General features: G+C 30.2%; 2 protein-coding genes and 2 long non-coding RNA genes across 4 annotated transcripts; 2 read left to right on the top strand and 2 right to left on the bottom strand.

Moving 5' to 3' along the window:
- The first annotated feature begins 2,119 nt into the window (after positions 1–2,119).
- LOC109193196 lies at positions 2,120–2,746 on the top strand. The gene is made up of 2 exons (XR_002056226.1): positions 2,120–2,216; positions 2,319–2,746. It is a non-coding gene; the product is annotated as an uncharacterized LOC109193196 (long non-coding RNA).
- Positions 2,747–6,897: 4,151 nt separating this feature from the next.
- Positions 6,898–7,770, top strand: LOC109193197. The gene is made up of 2 exons (XR_002056227.1): positions 6,898–6,997; positions 7,294–7,770. It is a non-coding gene; the product is annotated as an uncharacterized LOC109193197 (long non-coding RNA).
- Positions 7,771–12,138: 4,368 nt separating this feature from the next.
- On the bottom strand, positions 12,139–13,606 carry LOC109193194 (kiwellin-like). Its single transcript, XM_019344043.1, has 2 exons — positions 13,159–13,606; positions 12,139–12,549 (listed from the first exon to the last, which is right to left on the bottom strand). The coding sequence occupies exons 1-2, from the start codon at positions 13,581–13,583 to the stop codon at positions 12,336–12,338; spliced, it is 639 nt and encodes a 212-aa protein (XP_019199588.1). The 5' UTR covers positions 13,584–13,606; the 3' UTR covers positions 12,139–12,335.
- A 4,385-nt stretch (positions 13,607–17,991) lies between these two features.
- LOC109193192 (kiwellin-like) lies at positions 17,992–19,729 on the bottom strand. The gene is made up of 2 exons (XM_019344040.1): positions 19,213–19,729; positions 17,992–18,322 (listed from the first exon to the last, which is right to left on the bottom strand). The coding sequence occupies exons 1-2, from the start codon at positions 19,719–19,721 to the stop codon at positions 18,109–18,111; spliced, it is 723 nt and encodes a 240-aa protein (XP_019199585.1). The 5' UTR covers positions 19,722–19,729; the 3' UTR covers positions 17,992–18,108.
- Positions 19,730–25,898: the final 6,169 nt, after the last annotated feature.

Genomic DNA, 25,898 nt, shown 5'->3' with positions numbered 1-25,898 from the left:
CTGTTATTTCTTCTTGTATTGAACGTTTGATTATTTAATGTGATCGTATTTTTGGTTTTCAAACAAAAAAAAAAAAATGTTCCCAATCAAAACCCTCATTATACCCTTATTGATTGATTAAATGGTTGATAATTTAACGCACAAAATACATATCCCAAAAGGCCACAATGCAAGAACCATTCAACTTATTTTAATTTAAAAAGGGTTCCAAATGCATGTCCACATTCGTTAGATATCAATCATTATTGTGTGGACCATGATTTACATAATTATGTGGATCATATTATAAAATAACGTACATTCAGTACAGAAATAATATATTTTTAATATATTAAAAATATACATTGTATTTAAGAAAAATATGTTATTTAAGTATTAAAAATACATTATTTTATATAATGTACATTCAGTTCACAAATAATGTAATTTTATTATATTAAAATGTATTTTTTGATACTATTCATATAATCGTCCTAACAATAATTTGTGGCCTAGGATATCTATGAAGCCATTAGCCATCCAGCAATAAAGAAAGTTGAAGAATTCAACCTCAGAATTATCCTGTCCCGGGCAATACAACAGCAACTTAACTGTCGATTAACTTTTGATTTATCCAAATAAGGCGGGTTATTATCACGTTTGATCCCACAAATTTTATGATATTTTTATTATTAATGTATGATTGCGAATATTGTCAGGACATGTGTATAAATTTTGATCAATTACAAATTATGTGACAAATTTTGGTGAGATTTCACTATTTTTTTTTTATTTAAATCGAAAGGACTAAATTAAAAAGAGAGAGAACAACACACACACGCACACAACAAATAAAAGTCTGAGTTATTTTCATTTTTGGTCACATGACTATTATATTATCTTCTCTACATTTGGTCTTTAAATATTAATTTTGTAACACTTGGTGCAATACTTTCATTTTTTGACATATTTGATCATTTTAACTAAATCTTTGATAGAAAACATGTTGTTTTCTATCAAAATTTTGTTAAAATGACTAAATGTGAAAAAAAAAAAAAGTAAAATGAAAATCATGCACCAAATGTGAGAAAAGAGTTAATTTCAGGAATGGTTACTTGACTATTCTCATTTATCAATTTTTATCATTCGATTTTTAATTGGATCATAAATGATCCATTGACTATTGATTTTGTTTTAAATTTGGTCTTTTAGTTAAATATCATTTGAATACATATTAAATTTAAGGGTAGTAATATAAAAATTTTAGTTCATCACAATGATGAATTCAAGGTATTACATTTATGAACTCAATTTGTTCATCTCAACAACAAGCTAATTTTTACATTATTATTCTTAAATTCAATGTTTATTCTTCCAAAAGGCTGAACCTCAACCCTAAGGGCCCCCCACCCCCTGACCCGACAGAGCATTTGAGAGGTAAATTCAATGTTTATTAAATGGATATTTGACTGAATAACCAAATTTGGAACAAAATCAATAGTCAAGGGATCATTTATGATCAAATTGAAAGTCAATAACCAAAATTGGTAAAAATCAATAGTCAGAGAGCAGTTATGCTCCAATTGAAAGTTGATGGATAAAAATTGATAAATGTTAATAATCAAGGAATCATTCCTGGAATTAAATTAATACTTGAGGACTAAATGTGAAAATAATCTAATAGTAATAGAATCAAAAGGTGAATATATAACTCAAAAAGTCATGTACTGATGATGACAATTACTTGTCATGAAACCAAAAATGTCACAATTGGGTGAAATATAATTTTCGTACAAAAAAGGTCATGAGTTCGAATATTGCCAACACTTTCTCAGTCGACCATTTTACACGGCGTCTTCCTAATAATGTAGTTAGCCTATATTGTGCGGGTGTAGATTATAAAATAGTAGTAGATTGAGTTTACTTGATACACGTACACTCTCAAATTCTCGATCGAGTAGTCAGTGTGAGTTTTCTTGCCCAATAAAAAACTTATTTATCTTATTTAATCCACTCACAAGGTGAATTTCATTTAATACAATATTATTATTCCATAAAATATTGGCAAAATATGGCGTTTCCACTTGCTCTTGCCTCATTTGGTGGAGTCTCCATTCCCAACTGCCAATAATTCCTCAAACAGGAAACCCATGAAACCCTACTCCACTTCTATACAACAACTCTATATAAACAACGTTAGATCTTTAATTCGTTGCCCCTCACTAGCTCTAACCTCGGTAAGTCTTGCGTTACGTTTTTGAGATAAATAATGTATACTCTTATGTTGCATATATGATACAAGTAGTTTGAATAACCCATTTTTGTTTCTGGAATGACAGGAACCAAAAAACAAGAACAAAAAACCAGACACAAAAAATGAGACGATTATTCGTGGTGTTTGCATTAATCATGATGATGATAACTTGTTCTTGCTTGGTGACTGGGCGTCAAGTAGAGAGGAAGCTAGTGGTTGAGGACACTGATGATGAGAACGATAATAATGGTTATATGAACTCTTCTGGCAATTCTGATTTGGATAATCACCATTTCAAACGCAGGCAAGACTTCTACAACAATAACACTAATAATAATGATGGTAATAATGGACCTAAAGGAGGGAGTGCATGAAAATACAAATGGCGGAAGGTTGTGAAGAAGCTAGTAACGTTACACAAATAAAAAAACATATCTTAATGCTATAATATATTATGTGTAATAGCTAGTGTTTATATTCCATAACACATAGTTTATGGTGTGCGCTGCAAATTTTAGTTTACGTACTGCATGCATGTATGTATACTGAGTGCTACGTTGGAATCCTATTATTATACCGGGCAATACAATGTATTCTGGCTTTTGTTTTTATATTATCACTGAGTATATATGTTTAATAATTAATTTAATAATTATTTAGGCATCATATTTTAATTTACTAGAATTTAACAATAATTGAAGGCTTAAGGAGTATGTAGTTTTTTTTTTTTTTGTTTTTGTTTTTTGTTTTTTGTTTTTTGTTTTTGTTTGTTTTTTTTTTTGTTTTTTGTTTTTGTTTTTTTTTTTTGTTTTTTTTGTTTTTGTTTTGTTTTGTTTTTTTGTTTTGTTTTGTTTTGTTTTTTTTTTTGTTTTTTTGGTTTAGTTAAAAGTCCCAAACAAATCGTCCTTATATTTTATAAAATAACACAAGAATAGTTCAATTATATAAGTAACTAAGTAAGTATATAATATCTATTTTATTTGATAAGTCACTTAAAATTATTTCCCGAATATAAGGATACTACCATTTGTTTTAAAAAAATGTAACTCAAACAAATGGTGACGAATTATAGATAGGGCTACTATAATTTGGAAAATGCGTTATTTATGTATAAAATATAACAATTTATGTACCAGGGGTACGTGTTGATGGAAGATGCGGTTGGGGTGACTTTCTCTAGGCGGGTGAGAAGGGTTCATCAAAGTTAAAGTTTTCCCTCCTCCAGATTAAAAAAAAAAAAGAATTAAATAAATATGTCCAATGAAAGACTAGTAAAAATACTAAAGAATTTACACCTTAATTAATGCGTTAAATTTTAACAAATATAACACATACATTCATAAAAAATATATATATTTAATGCTATTTTTACTATACCACATACTATGGCAACTTATACCATGAATCATTAATATAAGTTCATTTTAGTATATATATTGCATGTTTGTTTTTAATGTATTATATATTTACATTTAAGTAGTGCACTAAAAAAACCTATATCAAAATATAATGAATTTACTAAATACAAATTTGTAATATAATAAAAGGAAACCTGCAGTATACTAAAACTAAACCTATATGTAAATGGTCAAGGACCTTGTGGTTTAGTGACATCAAATTGCTCTTCCAAATGGTGAGATGTGAATTCGGGTTTCAGTGGGGGCGATATTGACTTTATGTACGTCAGTAGATTTAGAAAATAGTTATATATAGACAGATATTACATTGTAACAAAGTCATCACAAGTACTAATCCTTGGCTTGGAGTTATATATAACTCCTAAGTTAATACCAAATGGTTTGGAAAAACTATACGGGTTAATATAATCCATTTCCTATAACCCCAATAAGTAGTTTTTTTTGAATGCTCCAATAAGTAGTTTTTTTGAAAGTCCAATAAGTAGTTAATACCAAATGGTTTGGAAAAACTATACTCCCTAAGACCCAATCGTTATGCCATGGAACCGTGTTGACCATCCATTGTGAACACGGTCCCAACGGTAACAACACTGTTATCTTCTTTTCTTTAAAAAAAAAAAAAAAAAAATTAACAGCGCGACTTTTCTTCTTCATTTTCACATTTTGTGTTTTCACTTCATTTTCGCGCAAGCTTTTTCAACACTCATAAATTATGAATGTACAGGCATAGATTTATGAATGTGCAGTTATGAAATTATGAATATTCTTTTATAAGATTATGAATTTTCTGTTATAAAATAATGAATTTTCTGTTATGAGATTATGAATTTTCTGTTATGAGGTTATGAATTTAATTACATAACTGTAAATTCATAATCTCATAACAGAAAATTCATAATTTAATAAATATAAATTCATAATCTCATAACAGAAAATTCATAATTTTTGTTATGAGATTATGAATTTACAGAAAATTCATAATTACATACTGTAAATTCATATTCTCATAACAGAAAATTCATAATTTAATAAATGTAAATTCATAATTTGAACATAAAATGCAAAATGCCGTTAACAGCACATTAACTAATTTTTTTTCCCCATAAAAACGACGCCGTTTGGGCCCGTGTTCACCATTCATGGTGAACACGTTTCCAGGGCATAATTTGCGGCTAAGACCATCTCCAACCTAAAACATCAAATTCTGCACCAAATTTTACACCAAAAGGAATATTCCCAGCATATTTTTACACTAAATTTTTTCATCTCCAACCCATTTACACCAAATTCTACACCAAATGTTATTCCTACACTAAAATAATTTATATTCTCATAAATTAAAAGTTTATATTTATACTTTTATTATTTTAATATAACATATAGTTGTAATTTAATGTAGTTTAATAAATTAAACTTTAATTGCTTTTTATGTAATTTTATTTTTAATTAAATTATATTCAATATTAGTCTTGTTTTAATCGTCTTGATGGGATCTTTCAAATGATATAATTTTTTTAAAATAATATACAATTTATGTTTAAATATTTAACAAAATATGTAAATATATATGAACTAAAATGGATACAAAAGAAATTATAAAAGAAGATAAAGGGCAAAATAGGAAAAAAGAAGTACCCAAAAAATGGCGTGGATGAACACTACCGCGTCATATATGGCGCGGTATTGTTCTTCAACACCAAATTATTTGGTGTTTTGCCGTCCGGGTGGAGGCCATTTTTTGCCGTTTTACGCCAAATTTTTTGGTGATTTGGTGAGATAGCGTTGGGTTGGAGATGGTCAATAAGTTAGTAATAATAACTTTTTGGCAACCAACAATATTTAAACTTTCTTGAAAATATAAAAGGTAGAAAAATTATTTGTGCAATCTTTGACTTACGAAAGCCCGAGTCAATGGGAATCACATTTTCAGTCATTATCAATGAATAAATCCCAGCTAGGGGATGTTGGGTTCTTTTTCTTGGGTGACTGAGAATATACCAAATTTATTAAATTATGTATTTATCCATTTTGGCATCAGATTAAAAGTCTTATAAATATAAAAATTAATCTCTTCAATCATTACATATTGTTTATAAAAAAAACTTACATCTTAAAGTTCTTTGAAAATATATTTTTGTTCATTTAAAAAATACAGTTGGATATGAATATTATGATGTTTTCATTGTTAGTGTGTAATTATTAAACACAAAAATATGAAAAATATTTTCAGAAAAATAATCATTAATTTTTTTTTTTGAGTTTTTAAATCGATCCTAATGTAAATTGCTCTTTACAATAAGAAATGAAAATTGGCACAATTTTTTTAATCATCCCAATCCTCATTATTGATTGATTAAAATGGTTGATAATGCACAAAATGCATATCCCGCAACAATCATTCAACCTATTTCATTAAAAAAATTGATCCAAATGTCAATATTCCTTAGATATGTATGAGTCAGCTAGCTACAAAGATTCAACCTCAGAATGATCCTGTCATGGCAATTCAACAGTAACTAATTGAGTGTTGTCCATTGACTTTTGGTATATCCTAGTATTATATTCTCACTTTTGGACACGGATATTATGATGTTTCCATTGTTACTGTGCAATTATGAAAATTATCAAAATAAGTATATGTAGATTTGTTTTTCTCATTTTTCTTTTCATTTGGTTATTTTGGTGAAAAATTTGTTGAAATCCCATTAAATTTCCTTACATGACTGCGAATGATCGATGTTTATTAAAAAAAGAAATCCGTTCAAATGATATACTATTGTAAAAATGTATAATTTTTTTTTTTGAAGAGCTCAAAAAAAATGTATAATTTTTACTTATAAGCTTTGGTTACTTGCAAGACACACACCTATACTAGTAATTTATATAATAGTACACCAATAATGGAACCGATCGATATATATATACACACACACGCACAAAAGAGGGGCACTTGAAAACCAAAATTAACTAGTTATTTATATACCGGAGATAGTGTCATGTATAGTATTTTGTTTCCTATAAATATGTTTGATCTTGAATAGCAAAAATTCGTGGGACAAAAAAAAAAAAAAAAAAAAAAAAAAAAAAAAACTGTATCTTAATTAATCCACTCACAAGGTGGATTTCATTTAATACAATATCGTTCCATCAAGTCATCATTTAGGCGAAATATGGCGTTTCCACTCCCTCTTGCCTCATTTGGTGGAGTCTCTATTCCCCACTGCAATGCAATTAATTCCTCAAACACTAATGAAACCCTAATCCATAGCCATTTGTATACAACATCAACAACAACTCTATATAAATAACATAAGATCTTTGTTTCTCCTCGCTCACTCTAACCTCGGTAAGTCTTGTGTATTTTAGATAAGTGTAGCTAGCTAGTTAGGGTTGATTTGCATACTCAGCTCGTATGTTGTGTGTGTATATATATATATATGATACAAGCTTTGTTGGGCGGAGGCCCGTGAAGGTCAAGTCCAATACCAGGTAACTAGAGGAATATTGTTAGGCCTCTAGAAGTCTGAAAGGTCAAGTTTAGTGTTCTATAAAGTTGTACATTCGTTACAAAGTTATAGTTTTTTAGTGCAGTGATACATGTTCCTCCTATAAATGTTATCCATTTTGTTTTCGAAATGACAGGAACAAAAAACAATAAAAATGAGACGTTTCGTGGTGGTCGCATTGATGATGATGGTGGTGGCCTCTTCTTCTTGCTTGGCGGTTGGCCATGAACTAGGGAGGAAGCTTGTGGTTGAGAAGAGTGGCAACAACAACGATGATAATGGCGGCGGCTATATGAATTCACGCCCTAATGATTTGGAAAATCACCATTGCAAACCCTGGCAAGACTTCAGCAACGACAACGGTAATAACGGTGGCACACCCGTTGGACCTAAAGCTGGGGGTGCATGCTAAGCTAATAGTGTTATAGTGTTTGTATAGTTTATGCTGCACGTACGCTAAAAAATTAACAACTTTAATTACTGCATGTATGGTGAGATTTTTATATGGTCATATTGTATGTGTGTGTATACGCGCGCGGTGTGCTATGTATTTTAGCTTTGTGTTGGATGGAAATGCATTATTATACGAAACAATAAATGATATTTTGGCTTTTGGCCTTTTGTTATTGTTGGTGGAAAATAAAAAACATTTTAAGTGGTTATTTTATGGTTCAAATATATGTGGGATACACTTTCGATTTGGATTGGGTCAAGTCGATTCAACTTCTCCTAAGTGACACAAAAAAATTTGATATATTGTATGCTCAAAATGAATAATAGATGAATGAGAAATTGATTCTCAAAATATACATTTTGAATTGAAAAACGGAGTTGAGAAAGCTTGGAAGAAGCGTTTGTCCCACATAGGATATGTAAATAAGTTTGCACTACTATATATACCATTTAGTTTTAAGATTTGAATTGTATGTCATAAAAATTTTTTCTTTTGCGTAGTCCGGGGTCCTTATAAAGGCTACTAAACTCTTTTTTTTTTTTTTTTTTGGGGAACTATTTCAACAATATTCCAACGATTGTTGCATTCAGGTACTAATTATTATGCAGACTCTATAATCAAATTAAACATGAATTTTAATACCAAAGATCACAAGTCTAATTCGAGAAAGTATCTAAATTTATTGAACTGTCGTCCAATGTAAAAATGAAATTTTAATATATTAAAAATAAATATTTATCGGTAGTTCATATTGCAATGTTGACCATAGTTCATTTTGCTTTGATTTTGTTAATTGTCTTGGTGTGTTGATTAGTCTTTTATTTTTATACTAGTTTTTTACGCGCATTGCGCGATTGGGATAATGCTCAATGTTTTTTTTTAAATAAGTATATTAAAGTATATAAAGCCAAGATTATATTGCAATTGTTCATGGATAAATCCCATTTTTTTTTTAAATAAGTACTTTAAAGTAAATATCAATGCAAGATTATATTGAAATTGTTCCTGCATAGATAATTGAATGTTGAATTTGCGTATTTAAATAGGTAAATTCTAAGTTTACAAATGCAAAATAATATAGTCAAGATTGATTATAATTTTCAATAAAATAATTGTATAGGTATGGTTGAAACCAAATACGGGACATAAGGGAGAGAAAATAAAAATTAGAGCATAAAATATTAAATATATACTAATATTGAAGAGCTAACTGTTGATTGCCAAACAAGGACATTGCGAAGTAGTTTCTCACTTCAATTTGTTGTGAGATTTGAATACTCTTTTTATCACTAAATCCCCAAGTAGTTAATATGATTGGCTTAAAAATATTTTTTTATTTATTATTTTTTAAAAACAATTATTATTATTATTATTTTATTTTTATTTTTATTTTTATTAAATATATGTATATCATTAGGTCATTTTACATGTTAATCTAAACAACTAATTTTTTAAATATCTTTTTATCAACCGTTGATATAATTCGCTGGTCAAATCCGCTAACGCTAATCGCTAACTGCTGGTTGTCAAACAAGGACATTGCGAGATAGTTCTCACTTCAATTTGTTGTATGATTTGAATACTCTCTTTGTCAACAAATCTCCCAAGTAGTTAAGATGATTGACTTTATTAACTATATTTTTTTAATTTTTTCATGATATTAATAAAATACTTGGTAAATAAATATATAGCATTATTTTGTATTATAATTTTGATATTTAATTAAAAAAAATAGTGCACAAAAAAGATAATAGACAATGTAGTGAATATAATCAATTGATGAATTTGAATGTAAAGAATTTTTAAATTGGAGAAAAATAAAGACAATATAACCAATAAAATTATTTATGTTAATTAATTTATTGATAATGAATAATTTTTTTTAATAAAAACATTGTAGGGACAATGCAGCGAACATAATGATGAATTTGAATGTAAAGAATTTTTATATTGGAGAAAAATAAAGACAATATAATTAATGAAATTATTTCTCTTATTTAATTTATTGATAATGAATATATATTTTTTGAATAAAGACATTGTAGACACATAATTCTAAATTAAAGAAATGCATATGTATTATTTTTTGTTGTAGCTACTAAATTATTATTTTATTTAATAAAAATAAAATAGAGTACTAATTATGCCAACTTTGATTGGGATGAGGTTCAAACTTAAGACCTTTCTTATTTAAATCAATGAGTAATTAAGTTAACGGTGAACTAACAGAAATTAACGGAAAAGATAATATTTAAAGGAAAAGTTAACGGATAATCATATTCATTAAGGATAAATTAGGAAATTCATAAGAAAATATTAAAATCTGATCAATCTGAGCCATTCATTTGATTAAAATCTGTGACCGCCATTTTTTCTACCCATTATAGGCCTAACTCTCTTGGGCTCTTATTAGTGTATATATATATATATATATATATATATATATATATATATATATATATATATATATATATATATATATATATATATATATATATATATATATATATATATATATATATATATATATATATACTAGTTTTTTACGCGCATTGCGCGATTGGGATAATGCCCAATGCTTTTTTGTTAAATAAGTACTTTAAAGTATATTAAGGCAGGATTATATTGAAATTGTTCATGCATAGATAATTGAAGGTTGAATTTGCGTATTTAAATAGGTAATTCTTCTCCCAAAGGTTGAGTCCCAACCCCAAGGGCCCCCCACACTCCGACCCGAAATTCTTCTCCCAAAGGTTGAGTCCCAACCCCAAGGGCCCCCCACACTCCGACCCGACAGAGCATTGTGGGAAGTTGTAAATCACGGTGACTTAATGGTTCAGCAGACAGGGCCAAATGCTGATACGCACAAGGAATCTGCCCACTTTGGACATAATTCCCGCACTGCCGCCGCCGAGGTTCAAACCTTGGTCTCTTCTCCCAAATACTACCCACTAAACCATTGAGCTAAGCTCGTGCGAGTTAAATAGGTAATTCTAAGTTTACAAATGCAAGATAATATAGTCAAGATTGATTATAATTGTCAATAAAATAATTGTATAGGTATAGTTGAAACCAAATACGGGACATAAGGGAGAACAAATAAAAATTAGGGCATAAAATATTAAATATATACTAATATTGTTTGAGGAGATTCCAACATTAGGATTTGTGGTTAAGTTCTATTAAGACTTTAATATTAGAATTAGATTAATGGTGTAGTTATAATTCTATATCAGACTTTAATATTAGAATTAGACTAACGGTGAATTAACGGAAAAGTTAAATGGATAATCATATAATTAAGGATAAATTAGAAAATCTTAAAAGAAAAAAATTAAAACCTGAACAATATGAACCATTCATTTGATTTAATAATTTGGTGGTCATTTTTTCTACCCAATGTTAATAATTGAATAAATTCGCTGGTCAAATCCGCTAGTATAATCCGCTAACGCTAACCGCTGATTGTCAAACAAGGACATTGCGAGGTAGTTTTCACTTCAATTTGTTGTGTGATTTGAATACTCTCTTTGTCACAAAATCTCTTAAGTAGTTAATATGGTTGGCTTTATTAATTATATATATTTTTTTTTAATTTTTTCATGGTATTAATAAAATACTTGGTAAATAAATATATAGCATTATTTTGTATTATAACTTTGATATTTAATTAGAAAAATAGTGCACAAAAAAGATAATAGATAATGTAGTGAATATAATCAATTGATGAATTTGAATGTAAAAATTTTTACATTTGAGAAAAATAAAGACAATATAACTAATGAAAATATTTCTTTTAATTAATTTATTGATAATTAATATTTTTTTTTTCACTGAATAAAGACATTGTAAGGATAATGTAGCGAATAAAATCAATTAATAAATTTGAATATAAAAAATTTTTATATTGAAGAAAAATAAAGACAATATAACTAATAAAATTATTTTTCTTAGTTAATTTATTGATAATGAATAATTTTTTTTTGGAATAAAGGCATTGTGGACACATAATTATAAATTAAAGAATGCATATGTATTATTTTTTGTTGTAACTACTAAATTATTATTTATATAATTTAATAAGAGTAAAAATAGAGCACTAATTATGCCAACTTTGATTGGGATGAGATTCGAACCTAAGACCTTTTTCTATTGAAATCAATGAGTAAGTTAACGATGAACTAACGGCAATTCTTAAAATTTTAACGGAATTAGTAACGATGTGTGGGTATTTTAGAAAATTTTAGTGTAAAATTTAAATCTGATCAATCTTTCAATCAACCTGAGCCATTCATTTGATTAAAATCTGTGACCGCCATTTTTTCTACCCATTATAGGCCTAACTCTCTTGGACTCTTATTAGTATAGTAGATAGTAGATAGATAGTAGATATATATAGTAGATTTGCAGCTAGATAACAAAATAATAATAAGTAGTAACACTTGCAATCTCTATGGGATACAACACTAGTTACTTAACCTTCTATATTAAAAAAGGTAGATGCAATTATCTCGACGATTTTGTATATAGTTTCACATTGAGTATCAATATTATTACTCCACACCCCAAGGATGCATAATATAACAAGTTTTTAGGGTCATTTGAAATATATAGAAATCATCCCCCATGAGGAAATTATTTTGCATGATCTTTATTGAAAATTACACTTCTTGGTGACACTTCATTGTTATGTTACCATATTTGATCACACAAATAAATGATCATTAGGCCATGGCCCATGTAAGAGACACTCGGCCCAAATCTTTATCTAGGCCCAGATCATTCCAAACTGCCGCCGACCCATCAACGATGTTGTTATCGCACGGCCCTTGTCCTCCATGCTCATCGTCGCATCCGTGCATGGAGTCACACTCATCCACCACCTTCGCCGTCGTGCTCCTCCCGTTACTCGCCCTGATACGAATCATCTTCTCGCACCTACGTTGAGCACGTAATATATAAACATAAATGTACAATTCAATTATCAAGTCTTCTAATTAAAATAAAACACATACTTTAATTTTGTATAGACATAATCTATGTCAAAGGTTATGAGTTTAAATTTGTGTCACCTGATAAATTATAGACTATGATGCACGGTGCCAGTAAAAAATAATCAGTAATCAACTCACACATAATATATAAATATAAATGCGTAACACATATTTCAATTTCGTATCAGAATTGATTCATGTCAAATTAAAGGTCATGAATCTCCATGTCACTCAATAAACACCCCTATTATGGTCCACATGTGGTTTAGAACTCGCTAAAATTAGTAACCATCCCACACACATGACACTGCGAGAAATTATGGAATTTTCAACTACCTGGAAGTGATCTTAAATCAAGTCGAACTCCTTGTTCTGACCACTTTTGGTATCCGGAAAACACTTTGTTGCTATTTTCGACCACTTTTTGCTTTCGACTTGATTTAAAGATCACTTTCAGGTGGTCGGAAATTTCATAATTTCCAACAAAGCATATGAACATATACTGTATATGTTATATTATATAATCATAAATGTGCAATCTAGCTCGAATTACCTAGACCCTCCCGCGTACCACCCGGTCGACAACGCCACCACTCTTTCGTTATTGTCGTGGTAATGCTCGTCGCATTCGGATGGAGCGCCACCGTCGCCGCCTTCGCTGAAGTCGTTGAGGGTGAGTATGGCGGGGGTAGAGGACTTCATCGGAGGCGAGCACCGGTAGGTAGACTTGGTCTCGCCGTTGCACGTCATACTCCCGACCGGTTTGCAGTTGCCGGGAGTTGGAGTAGAGCCCCCTCTGCAGATATGTGTTCCGACGTCGGGGTCGTCGTTGCACTTCCCGCCGATGCAAATTAGCTGGCCGGAACAATCGTCCAAGGTTGTGCAGGGGCCATTGCAGGAGGAAAGTGCATTTCCTTGGAGTGAAAAACAGAAGAAAATTGCGAAAATGCAGAGAGAAATAAGAGCAAGATTTGCCATGGCTACGTTACGTTGCTACTTCAATTCCTATATTTGACGATGAAATATATGATGTTTGTATGAACATATTTATAGTAAAACTCTATCCAAATAACAACTATTTTGCGACTGCTGCAGCAATAATAGGGTGTGTTTGGTTGTTGGGTTTTGTCCATAGGAATGGGTATGAAAGTGATTGTTGTTGTTTGGTTGATAGGTTTTTAGAACACTACTATGAGTTTCGAATACTCCATTAATTGAAAAACCCATACCCAAATAAAATAAGGTTTTCATTCCCTTATTCATTCTCAAGCACTACTATTAATAGGGACGGAGCCAAAAATTATGTTGAGGGGGGGCAAAGAAGTAAGGATGGTCGGTGGCGGATTCATGAATTTTTTTCAGTGAGGCCAAAAAATTAAAATAAAAGAGAAAGTTTGAAAAAAAAAATGAAACACTTTAATTAAGAAGTATAACAATAAATATTGTTGGATATAGCGAAAAATAAAACATATTAAAACTTTATAAAAATATTTTATAACAAAATATGAAACATAATTAATTTGATAAAACAATTCGAATATAAAACACATTATAAATTACACATTCCATTATTAATATAAAGATAGTTATATATACATCTCATTATTAATATAAAGATATATACATTTCATTATTAATATAAAAAAGAAAGTTATACATATCATGCCAAAATTTAATTGTGTTGAGCAAAGATGTGAAGAAGACTAAGACAATGTCAATGCAAGGATTCAAACCAAAGCCATTTTGAAACTCTAACAAGTTTCTTACCACCTTGTCTACCAAAGCTTTTGTTTACAAAATCTGTTTTTACAATACTTATACTAATAATATACTATATATACATATTATATACAAAGCTATATATAGGGTAGGGGTGGAGTGGGGTGGGATGAGGGGGGCAGGTCCCTGCCCCCCTTTGGCTCCGTCCCTGACTATTAGTAACAATTCCCATTCCACCCTACTACCAAACATGTTAAATACTTTTACCAAAACTCATTACCATTACCAATTATTTGATACCCATTTCGATTCCAATTCCTATATGTGAACCAAACAACCCATAATGTTAAAAGGATAAAGTAACTCAAAAAATCGTGTACTGATGATGACAATTGCTTGTCATGAAACCAAAAATATCACAATTTGGTGAAATATATCTTACAAAAAAATTATGAGTTCGAGTATTGCGAACACTTTTTTGATCGAACAATGTCTTCCTAATACAGTTAACCTCAACTTTTTTGTGCGGATGCGAATTATAGAGTAATAAAATTTACTTATGCACACTCTCAAGTCTCAATCAAATAGTCAGTGTGAGTTTTCTCGCCCAATAACAAACTTATTTATCCTATTTAATCCACTGACAAGGTGGATTTCATTTAATACAATACAATATTATTATTCCATAAAATATTGGCGTTTCCACTTGCTCTTGCCTCATTTGGTGGAGTCTCCATTCCCAACTGCCATTAATTCCTCAAACAGGAAACCTATGAAACCCTACTCCACTTCTATACAACAACCGTATATAAACAACGTTAGATATTTATTGCCCCTCACTCTAATTAACCTCGGTAAGTCAATAATGTATCTAAGATTTGTATACTCTTATGTTCCATATATGATATAAGTAGTAGTTTTAACCCATTTTGTTTTTGGAATGGCTGGAACCGAAAAACAAGAACAAAAAATCAGACAAAAAAAACATGAGACGATTCGTGGTGTTTGCATTAATCATAATGATGATAACTGAACAATATTTTTATTAGTATTTTAGTTAATCTTATTATAATTAGTAGGTAATATTTAATTAATTAATTTAATTTTTTTCATTAGTTTATAATATCAATAACTTCTTCTTATTGCTTAAAAAAAAAAAAAATTCTTCTTGCTCGGTAACCAATGGCAGAGCCACAATGGGGGCAACTGCCCCCATTCCTCACCCCCATCCCATATATATATATATATATATATATATATATATATATATATATATATATATATATATATAATATATAATATATATATATATTGTATATATAGATTTCTTGTATATATATAGTTAATTTATAAATATTAAATTTACATAAATGTAACAAAGGTATGAGTTAGTTGAGATGGTAAGGTAATGGTTTTACCCTAATGGGCTGTTTGGTTCACGGAATAGGCCTTGAATGACATAGCATTCCTAGTAATAGGCATATTCCTTCGTTTGGTAACCACTTGTATTTCTAGGAATATTGTTCCCGAGAATGACCTATTCCCCTTGCAAGGAGAATAGAGATTCCTGGGGGCCCTTGGTATTAGGCTATTCCTGAGTTCTCAAGAATAGCCTAAAGTTTCTATTTCCTATTTTACCCCTCAATTAAATTTATTTCCTATTTTACCCCTCAATTAAATTTATTTCCTATTTCACCACCACACCGTCACCGCCACCACCACCATCACCACCATCACCGCCGCCGCTACTGCCACCACCACCGCCACCATCACATATTTTTATAAGAGTATTTAATTATGTCTTTTAAAACATATTTCATTTCTATTCCTTAAATCAACCAAACACTGTAATATAAATATATAATTCCTAAAGTCTATTCCATCCGCGAATCAAATAACAGAATACAATTCTTATTCTATTCCTTGCCTATTCCATTCCTTATGGAATAGCATTCATATTACCTCAAAATTCATTTTGTGAACCAAACATGCTGTAAATGTTATCGGTTCTAATCCTACAAGCAATAATTTGAATTGTATTTTTTATTTGAAACATCATGTTTTTTAAATCTCATTTTTTTAAAAAAAATATTAATAGTGATATTAGTGATTTATAATATGTGAATTGAATTTTTTATTTGTAACATCATGTTTTTAAAATCTTATTTTTAATATTAATAGTGATATTAGTGATTTATAATATGTTTTCGATTCAAACTATTTTATCTAATTAATTATATTTCATATTTTGTGGAATTTTTATTTGTATAGTAACATTGTGTTTTTTTCTCCTTTTTTTTTTAAATATTAATAGTGATATAAGTGTTTTATAATATGTTTTCTATTCAAATTATTTTATCTAATTAATTATATTTCATATTTTTTTTGAATATTTTTAAATCTCATTTTGAAGTATTTTAATTTTTCATCCTAATTACAATATTTATGACTCGGCATCAAAGTATTTTTTTAAAAAAATATCTCATTAATTTTTAATTTTTTGCCCTCACTAGTGAAGATTTCTGGATTCACTCCTCGTGACCGGGCGAAGTAGAGAGGAAGCTAGTGGTTGAGGACACTGATGATGAGAACGATAATAATGGTTATATGAACTCTTCCGGCAATTTTGATTTGGATAATCACCATTTCAAACGCAGGCAAGACTTCTACAACAAAAATAACAGTAATAACGATGGTAAAAAAGAAAAAAAAAAAAAGAAAGAAAGAAAGAAAGAAACGTTGTATATAAAAAAAAAAAACTCAAATAAATTGCACTTACATCTTGTAAAATATAAATTATTTTTATTATATAATATCAATTTTATTTAATTTGAGAAATAACTTGGAATTATTACTCAAATATAAGGATCGGGTATGATGGGGTGCGGATCCAATGGGCTAGAGGCCTAAGAAAGGTTAAAAGGAAATATACGTTGTGGGCTGTGGACAGGCCATGAGGAAAGCGCGGCTGAGTGAAAAGCCGAGTCCAAGGAGTCGGCACCAAAAAGAGTTGGCCCACCAGTGACCGTTGCTGCTTAAATGCCCGCCATTAATGCGTGTCAATCCAACCGTTGGGAAGGCCATGTAACGGCGACCCAACGACTCTTAGCGCTTTATTTTTTCATTATTGCACATTTAAATTTGTATTTAACCATTAGGGGATAGTCACCTATAAAAGGAACCCCTCCTCGAGTGTAAAAAGGGAGAGAGCTTGAAGAATACACAGAAATATTCAGAAACTATAGTCGAAAATAACCTATCTTGCTACTTGCTTTTCTACTTTTCAAGGGATCTTACACAAGCGTATTTGCCGGTGAATCCACCAACCAACGGTTGCGTTGGACCGCTGTGGGCCAAAAAACCCTAAAACCAACAGGGTATAACTTGGAATTTTATTTAATGTCGACCATGGTTCATTTTGCTTTGATTTTCTTAATTGTTTTGGTGTTAATTAGTGTTTTATTTTCATCGATTATTTTTCTCATCGATCATATATTTGCAGTTAGATAATAAAATAATAGTAAATACTAAATAGTAGAACTCGTAATCTCTATGAGATACAATACTCGTTCCTTAATGCAATTATCTAGACAATTTTGTATAGTTGCACATTGAGTATCAATATTATTACTCCACACCCCAAGGATGCATAGAGTGATTTGAAATAGATAGAAAGCATCCCCCATGAGGAAATTATTTTGCATTATCTTTATTGAAAAAGTACACTTCTTGGTGACACTTTATTGTTATGTTACCATATTTTGATCACACAAATAAATGATCATTAGGCCATGGACCATGTAACAGAGACTCGGCCCAAATCTTGATTTAGACCCAGAGCATTCCAAACCGCCGCCGACCCATCAACGATGTTGTTATCGCACGGCACCTGTCCTGCATGCTCCTTATCACATCCGTTCATTGAGTCACACTCATCCACCACCTTCGCCGTCGTGCTCCTCCCGTTACTCGCCCTGATACGAATCATCTTCCCACACCTACGTTGAGCACGTAATATATATAAAAATTATGAGTTCAAATCCACGTCACCAGATAAGAAATAGATCAGGGTGCACAAAGCCGTTCAAAAGTAATCAGCTCACACATGTGAATAGGTCTATTGAGCATATATATAATATATAAATATAAATGTGCAACACTTGTTTCAATTTAGTATCAGAGTCAATCAATGTCAAAGGTCAGAATTTCCACGTTGTAGACACTTAAATTTTGATAAATATTGATTATTTATCAATATTAGAATATTTGAATATATTTGAATATATTTTGGATAATATTGATATTATCTAATTTGTTAATTAGATAATATCAAAAGAGGTTGAGCTTATCAAAACTCTTTATCCTACAACTATAAATAGAGTCTTTCATTTCTATGTAATCACACACATCCTAGGAAAAGTGATGTAAACATCTAGAAAAATATTATTCAGGATTACATAAAAATGTGATACTGAAAGTAGAAGTCCCTCCTCCTTAATGATCATGCCTATGCCTATTGATCCAAACCTCCATTGAAGATCAAACCATTTGAACCCGGAGGCCCTTCAAGAAGAACAAGCTATATATTCAAGCCCTTCTTTGAAGATCAAGCCACTTGAAACCCGGAGGCCCTTCAATGGTGGAGTGTTCAAGACATCAATCGAAGAATCAGAGGATATCCAGAGACATGTACCCACACCGCATTGATACTTAATATGTAATCCAAAATTTTGAATATTAATATATATTCAATTTTCTTTGTTTACACACGTCACTCAATAAACACATTATAGTGCAGTGAACATGTTATTTAGAGCACGTTAAAATTACTAAATTAGTAATCAACCCACACACATGAAGAACATATGAAATATTCAGTTCCAATTACCTAGACCCTCCAGCGTACCACCCGGTCGACAATGCCACCACTCTTTCGTTATTGTCGTGGTACTGCTCGTCGCATTCTGACGGAGCGCCACCGTCGCCGCCTTCGCTGAAGTCGTTGAGGGTGAGTATGGCGGGCGTAGAGGACTTCACCGGAGGCGAACACCTGTAGGTAGGCTTGGTCTCGCCGTTGCACGTCATACTCCCGACCGGTTTACAGTTACCGGGAGTTGGAGGCGAGGGAGTAGAACCGCCCCCTCGGCAGATATGCGTTCCGACGTCGGGGTCGTCGTTGCACTTCCCATTGATGCAAATTAGCTGCCCAGAACAATCGTTTAGGGTTCTGCAGTAGCCATTGCAGGAGGAAAGTGCATTTCCTTGGAGTGAAAAACTGACGAAAATTGCGAAAATGCAGAGAGAAATAAGAGCAAGATTTGCCATGGCTACGTTGCTACTTCCTATATCGGATATGAAATGATATTTGATGATGAAATATGATGTTTGTATGAACATATTTATAGTAAAACTCTATCCAAATAAACACAATGTTGCGACTGCTGCTGTGCTGCAGCAATAATAATGTGAAGCCGTGAAGGATAGAGTGGGAAAAGTCATGATTTACAAGTTGACCTGGTCAATGCACGTAGCTAATACTTCATTAATTTAGGGAATAAGGTCAAATTGGCAGAGTGGGAAAAGTCATGATTTACAAGTTGACCTGGTCAATGCACGTAGCTAATACTTCATTAATTTAGGGAATAAGGTCAAATTGGCCACTGAACGTAACCTGAAAATGCAATTAGGCCACTGAACGAACAAAAAGTGCAATTAGGCCACTGAACACTCCAAAAAGGGGCAATTAGGCCACTGAACTCTCCAAACGTATGCAATTTCACCATATAGCAGGTTACCATCAATTTTAGCAGGTTACCTGCTTACGTGGCAGCTGAGTTGACATTTTTAATAATTTTTAATAATTAATTTTAATAATAAATTTTATAAAAAATTGAAAATAAAATAAATAAATAATAAAATAAAGTCGTTTTTATTTTTTTAAATAAAAATTTATTATTAAAATTTATTAAAAATGATTTAAAATTTATTAAAAATGCCAACTCAGCTGCCACGTAAGCAGATAACCTACTAAAATTGAGGGTAACCTGCTATCAGATGAAATTGCACATTTTTGGAGTGTTCAGTGACCTAATTGCATTTTTTTTTTCGTTCAGTGATCTAATTACATTTTTAGGTTACGTTCAGTGGCCAATTTAAACCTTATTCCTTAATTTAGTTAGCAGTCTCCTAGCTAGCTTGGTTGGGAGTCAACACACGTATAGCAATAATTATTCATGCCAAATTGGCAAATTGCCAACACCCTTAAATACGCACTAACGTACACAAGTATAACAATAATTACTCTTGCCAACCTCTCAAAGTGATTGAGTCTCACCAGCGGCATGGGATCAATATTTCAAAGTGAGGGGATTCCTTATGCGCAGTAAGTAAAGGTTTAGCCTCTGTAGTTCATGTTCAATTGAGTTGCCATGATTTACATCATCCCAGATCCTCTGTCGAGCCGGAGTGTGAGGGGCCCTTAATTCGAGTTGAGGTACAACCTTTTGGAACGAATAATTATTCATGCCAAATTACCAACGTACCCCTAAATTTTATCTCTCATATGTTATATCTACCATCTACGTCTATCTACATCTACATCTACAAATATAATAAGAGCCAATAGTGTTATGTCTTTTAACAGAAATAAAAAAAAATATTAGTGTAATTGTTTCTTAAAATAAATGGTTCGTATTATTTTGATTTTAATATTTTTTAATGATTTTTTTTTGAAGCTACTAACTCTATTAGATTGTAGTATATGTTCATCTATACTTTCTCAACCTGTTGAAGCACAAAGAGTCAACACCACCTCAACTGAGGCTCGATCTCATGAACTCCAATATGGGAGAGTCACTACATGCACCTGAGCACAAGGTGCTTGGCTTTAATAATTTTTTTTTATTTACCCTCTATTATATTATTTTATTCCCTTAAATAACCCTAAATTCCGTTAGTATGAACTTTATTAATGAAACTATTTTTTACGCGCATTGCGCGTTGGATAATGCCCAATGTTTTTTTTAAATAAATACTTTAAAGTATATCAATGGAAGATTATATTAGAATTGTTCATGCATAGATAATTGAATGTTGAATTTGCATATTTAAATAGGTAATTTTAAGTTTACAAATGCAAGATAATATAGTCAAGATTGATTATAATTGTCAATAAAATAATTGTATATGTATGGTTGAAACTAAATACGAGACATAAGGGAGAGCAAATAAAAATTAGGGCATAAAATATTAAATATATACTAATATTGAAGAGCTAACTACTGATTACCAAACAAGGACATTGCGAGGTAGTTTTCACTTTAATTTGTTGTGTGATTTGAATACTCTTTTTGTCAATAAATCTCCAAGTAGTTAATATGATTGACTTCATTTTTTTTTAAACAATTATTATTATTATTATTATGGTCATTTTACTTGTTAATCTAAACAACTAATTTTTTCAAATATCTTTTTACCAACTGTTGATATAATTCGCTGGTCAAATCTGTTAATATAATCCGCTAACGCTAACCGCTAACTGCTGATTGTCAAACAAGGACATTGCGAAGTAGTTCTCACTTCAATTTGTTGTGTGATTTGAATACTCTCTTTGTGAACAGATCGCTCAAGTAGTTAATATGATTAGCTTTAGTAATTATATATTTTTTTTAATTTTTTCATGGTATTAATAAAATACTTGGTAAATAAATATATAGCATTATTTTGTATTATAACTTTGATATTTAATTAAAAAATAGTGCACAAAAAAGATAATAGACAATGTCGTGAATATAATCAATTGTTGAATTTGAATGTAAAGAATTTTTACATTGGAGAAAATATAAAGACAATATAACTAATAAAATTATTTCTCTTAATTAATTTATTGATAATGAATAATTTTTTTTAATAAAGACATTGTAGGGACAATGTAGCGAATATAATCAATTGATGAATTTGAATGTAAAGAATTTTTATATTCGAGAAAAATAAAGACAATATAACTAATGAAATTATTTCTCTTATTTAATTTATTGATAATGAATATTTTTTTTTAATAAAGACATTGTAGACACATAATTCTAAATTAAAGAAATGCATATGTATTATTTTTTTGTTGTAGCTAATAAATTATTATTTAATTTAATAAGAGTAAAATAGAATACTAATTATGCCAATTTTGATTGGGATGAGGTTCGAACCTAAAACCTTTCTTATTGAAATCAATGAGTAAGTTAACAGTGAACTAACAGAAATTAACGGAAAATATAATATTTAACGAAAAAGTTAACGGAAAATCATATTCATTAAGGATAAATTAGGAAATCTTAAGGAAAAATTAAAATCTGATCAATTTGAACCATTCATTTGATTAAAAAAATTGACCGTCATTTTTTCTACCCATTATAGGCCTAACTTTTTTGGACTCTTATTAGTATAGTAGAAAATTTGATCAATTTGAGCCATTCATTTGATTAAAAAAATTGACTGTCATTTTTTCTACCCATTATAGGCCTAACTCTTTTGGCTCTTATTAGTATATATATAGTAGATAGAAGTAGATAGTAGATAGTAGATATTCCGTTAACTATGTATTATTCTTATCTAACTCATTAATTTCTATATAAAAAAAAAAAAAGAAGTCTTAGTTCAAACATCATCCCAATTAGAGTTGACATAATTGTTAAACATACATATACTATGAAATATGTTAAAATGTATTAAAAATACAAATTAAAATTTAACATAAACTTTGGTTAAATAATTTGCTCTACTAAATACATAGCATTCAAAGTTGAGAATCAAAGATTATAAATTAGGTACTTAGGTCATTATGGTATTAATATTTTTTGTATATATTTTTTATAATGGTACAATTGTACATTACTTTACAAACATTATACTATTATTTTTTTATCGGACAAAATTGTTCTTACATCATTGTCAGACCTGCGCGACCTAACTAAAAAGTTGTTGATCAGAAATACAATTACACTTGAACTCTAAAACAATATGACCATTTTCTAAAGAATTAATAATGTTGACATTCCACTGGCTCCAATTGAACAAATTTACACATCATTCTCATAATTTTATCAATGCATGAAAACTTCTAAAGAAATTTGTAAGTTAATTTGTACTATATCATTATAACAATATTTATTGTAACCAATGTTGAAAAAATTGTTAGGCGCCTGGGGACCGCCTAGGAGGTCAAGCGCCTAGCGCCTAACGCCTAGGCGCGATTTTTGCAACACTGATTGTAACACTATATTTTGAATTATTTATTATTATCTTCTATTGATAGCAGTTGTAGCAACTATCATTGACAAACTCCCAAAACAATTTGTCTCAACAACGAATGGAAATAAAAAAAAATCAATAACTCCATTGTTGTGGATGAGAAGTATGTACGTCACTTTATTATTCTTATTAAATTAAATAAATTAGTAGCTACAACAAAAGTTAATACATATGTATTTACTTAATTTAGAATTATATGTCCATAATGTCTTTATTTATATATAAAAAAATCACAATAAAAATTTAAAAAGAGATATAATTTCATTAGTTATATTATCTTTATGTTTACCTTCAAATTCATTAATTAATGATATTCACTACATTGTCGATTGTCCATTGTCTTTTTTTTTTTTTTTTTTTTTTTTTCTTGGGGTTACATTATCTTGTAATTAAATATCAAATTTATAATACAAAATATGTTATATATTTATTTACCAAGTATTTTATACAAATATAATAAATATTAATATTTTGTTCAATACTTTCACATGATAATTTACGACACATATCTCACAACACATAAACATATATGTGAAAAACTACCACTATCAAATATCAGCATGCGCTTGTAAGATAAAGAGCTCATAGTACAACTAAGATCCAAGTCATATACATAGCAGTGCTAATCTAAAACTTCCTAGACCATAATCTCATTGCATGATGATGCCCTCTATGCTACCACCAGTAAACCAATTGCACATGTCACACCACCAATAAAAAAAAGGGACATGTACTGAAGATGAAGACAATGACAATGCTAACCAAAAGAGAATTAAGAAGACTTAGATTGAGAAATTTAAACTAAAAGTAGTATTTATTTAGACTAGCATTATTACAAAGTTGCAAATATTTATTTTAGTGACAATTATAAGTTGCAAACATTTATTTTAGTGACAATTATAATCAATCTCTCATATATTATCTTGCATTTTTGTATATATATTTGAGTATTATTCATATAATGCAATATCTATTCATAACTACTTTCTCAACCTATCTATTGAAGCACAATAAATCAATATCGTCCATTAAGGCTCAAACCATGACTTCTCATATGGGAGAGCCACTTCGTGCCACTAGACCACAAAGTCATCGGTGAAATGTAACTAGGGCATAAATTAACCAAAGAATAAAATAATACGAGTATGAATTGAATATCGTCCCATACATTAAATCCAACGAACTTGTCAAGCGTAAATTAGCCTCATCCTTGTGAGAACCATGGAAAATATATAATACATTCGCATTGGTTTACATTTAATATGGTCTACCATTAATTGGTTGCTACTAACTTATTATTCAACTTTCATTAATTAAATTAATGAGAATTATATGTTTTCTTCAATTTTCAAGAGTTGAAAATAAAATTATCACTAGATTGGAAAATTTTTATATACCCGATGAGCGCATCAAGGTTGCCACCTTAAAGTTCTCTCCTTTTTTTTTTTTTTTTTGGTTAGTTTGTTTATTTTTTTCTCTCATGCAAGTCCTTACCACCTTTAACTTTCATGCGAACTCATGCAAGTCCTTACCAAGATCTAAGCTAATCAACTATTAAGAATAATCCAACAATCCCAATTAAGATAAATAAGCAAATACGGGATTTAGTTGGTATTTGTTATATGATAAAATATTTGTAATTTTATTTGGCAACATATATTTGCTTATTTATCTTAATTGGGATTGTTGGATTATTCTTAATAGTTGATTAGCTTATATCTTGGTAAGGACTTGCATGAGTTCGCATGAAAGTTACGGGGACGTAACTTTATTTCTTAGGAGGGGAGAATGTAATACATTGTCTTTAATGTGGTGTATTGAACTTAAGTTAGAGTCTCTTCAGTTCCCAATTGGTCGAGTCTGCTTTGTTTAATGTTGCCTTATGGTTATGCTTCGAGGACGAAGCATCCTTTAAGGGGGGTATAACGTAATACTCCATCTTTGTGGAGTATCATCTTTTCTTTGTTGTGTTGTTAAATTCGGGGTCGAGTTTCTTTGTGAGGTTGAGTTCATTATAACCTTGTGGTCATGATTCGGGGACGAATCTTTTTTTAAGGGGGATAGAGTGTGATATCCCATATTTTCTGGACACTGTACGAGGACCGTACGTGCGTACGTGACTAAATTATTTTCAGTTTCCTAATCCATATTGTTGTATGAATATTATTCTTTGAGCCTAATAACTTCCTAATCCTAATATAATTTGTACATGGATAAAGGGATTCAAGATGAATTCAAGTTGAGAAGGAATTAAGAATAGACCTATTGGAG

Source organism: Ipomoea nil, unplaced genomic scaffold, assembly GCF_001879475.1.
Source record: "Ipomoea nil cultivar Tokyo-kokei standard unplaced genomic scaffold, Asagao_1.1 scaffold1834, whole genome shotgun sequence".
Taxonomy (NCBI): domain Eukaryota; kingdom Viridiplantae; phylum Streptophyta; class Magnoliopsida; order Solanales; family Convolvulaceae; genus Ipomoea; species Ipomoea nil.
This window is presented reverse-complemented; position numbering and strand designations above follow the sequence as displayed.

Excerpts from the sequence above, each read along its gene's own strand:
- LOC109193192 (XM_019344040.1), bottom strand. The coding sequence starts at position 19,721 with ATGTTCATACAAACATCATATTTCATCATCAAATATCATTTCATATCC. Across the intron at positions 18,323-19,212 it reads TGGTACGCTGGAGGGTCTAG|GTGTGGGAAGATGATTCGTA; the intron begins GTAATTGGAACT and ends TGCTCAACGTAG.
- LOC109193194 (XM_019344043.1), bottom strand. The coding sequence starts at position 13,583 with ATGGCAAATCTTGCTCTTATTTCTCTCTGCATTTTCGCAATTTTCTTC. Across the intron at positions 12,550-13,158 it reads TGGTACGCGGGAGGGTCTAG|GTGCGAGAAGATGATTCGTA; the intron begins GTAATTCGAGCT and ends TGCTCAACGTAG.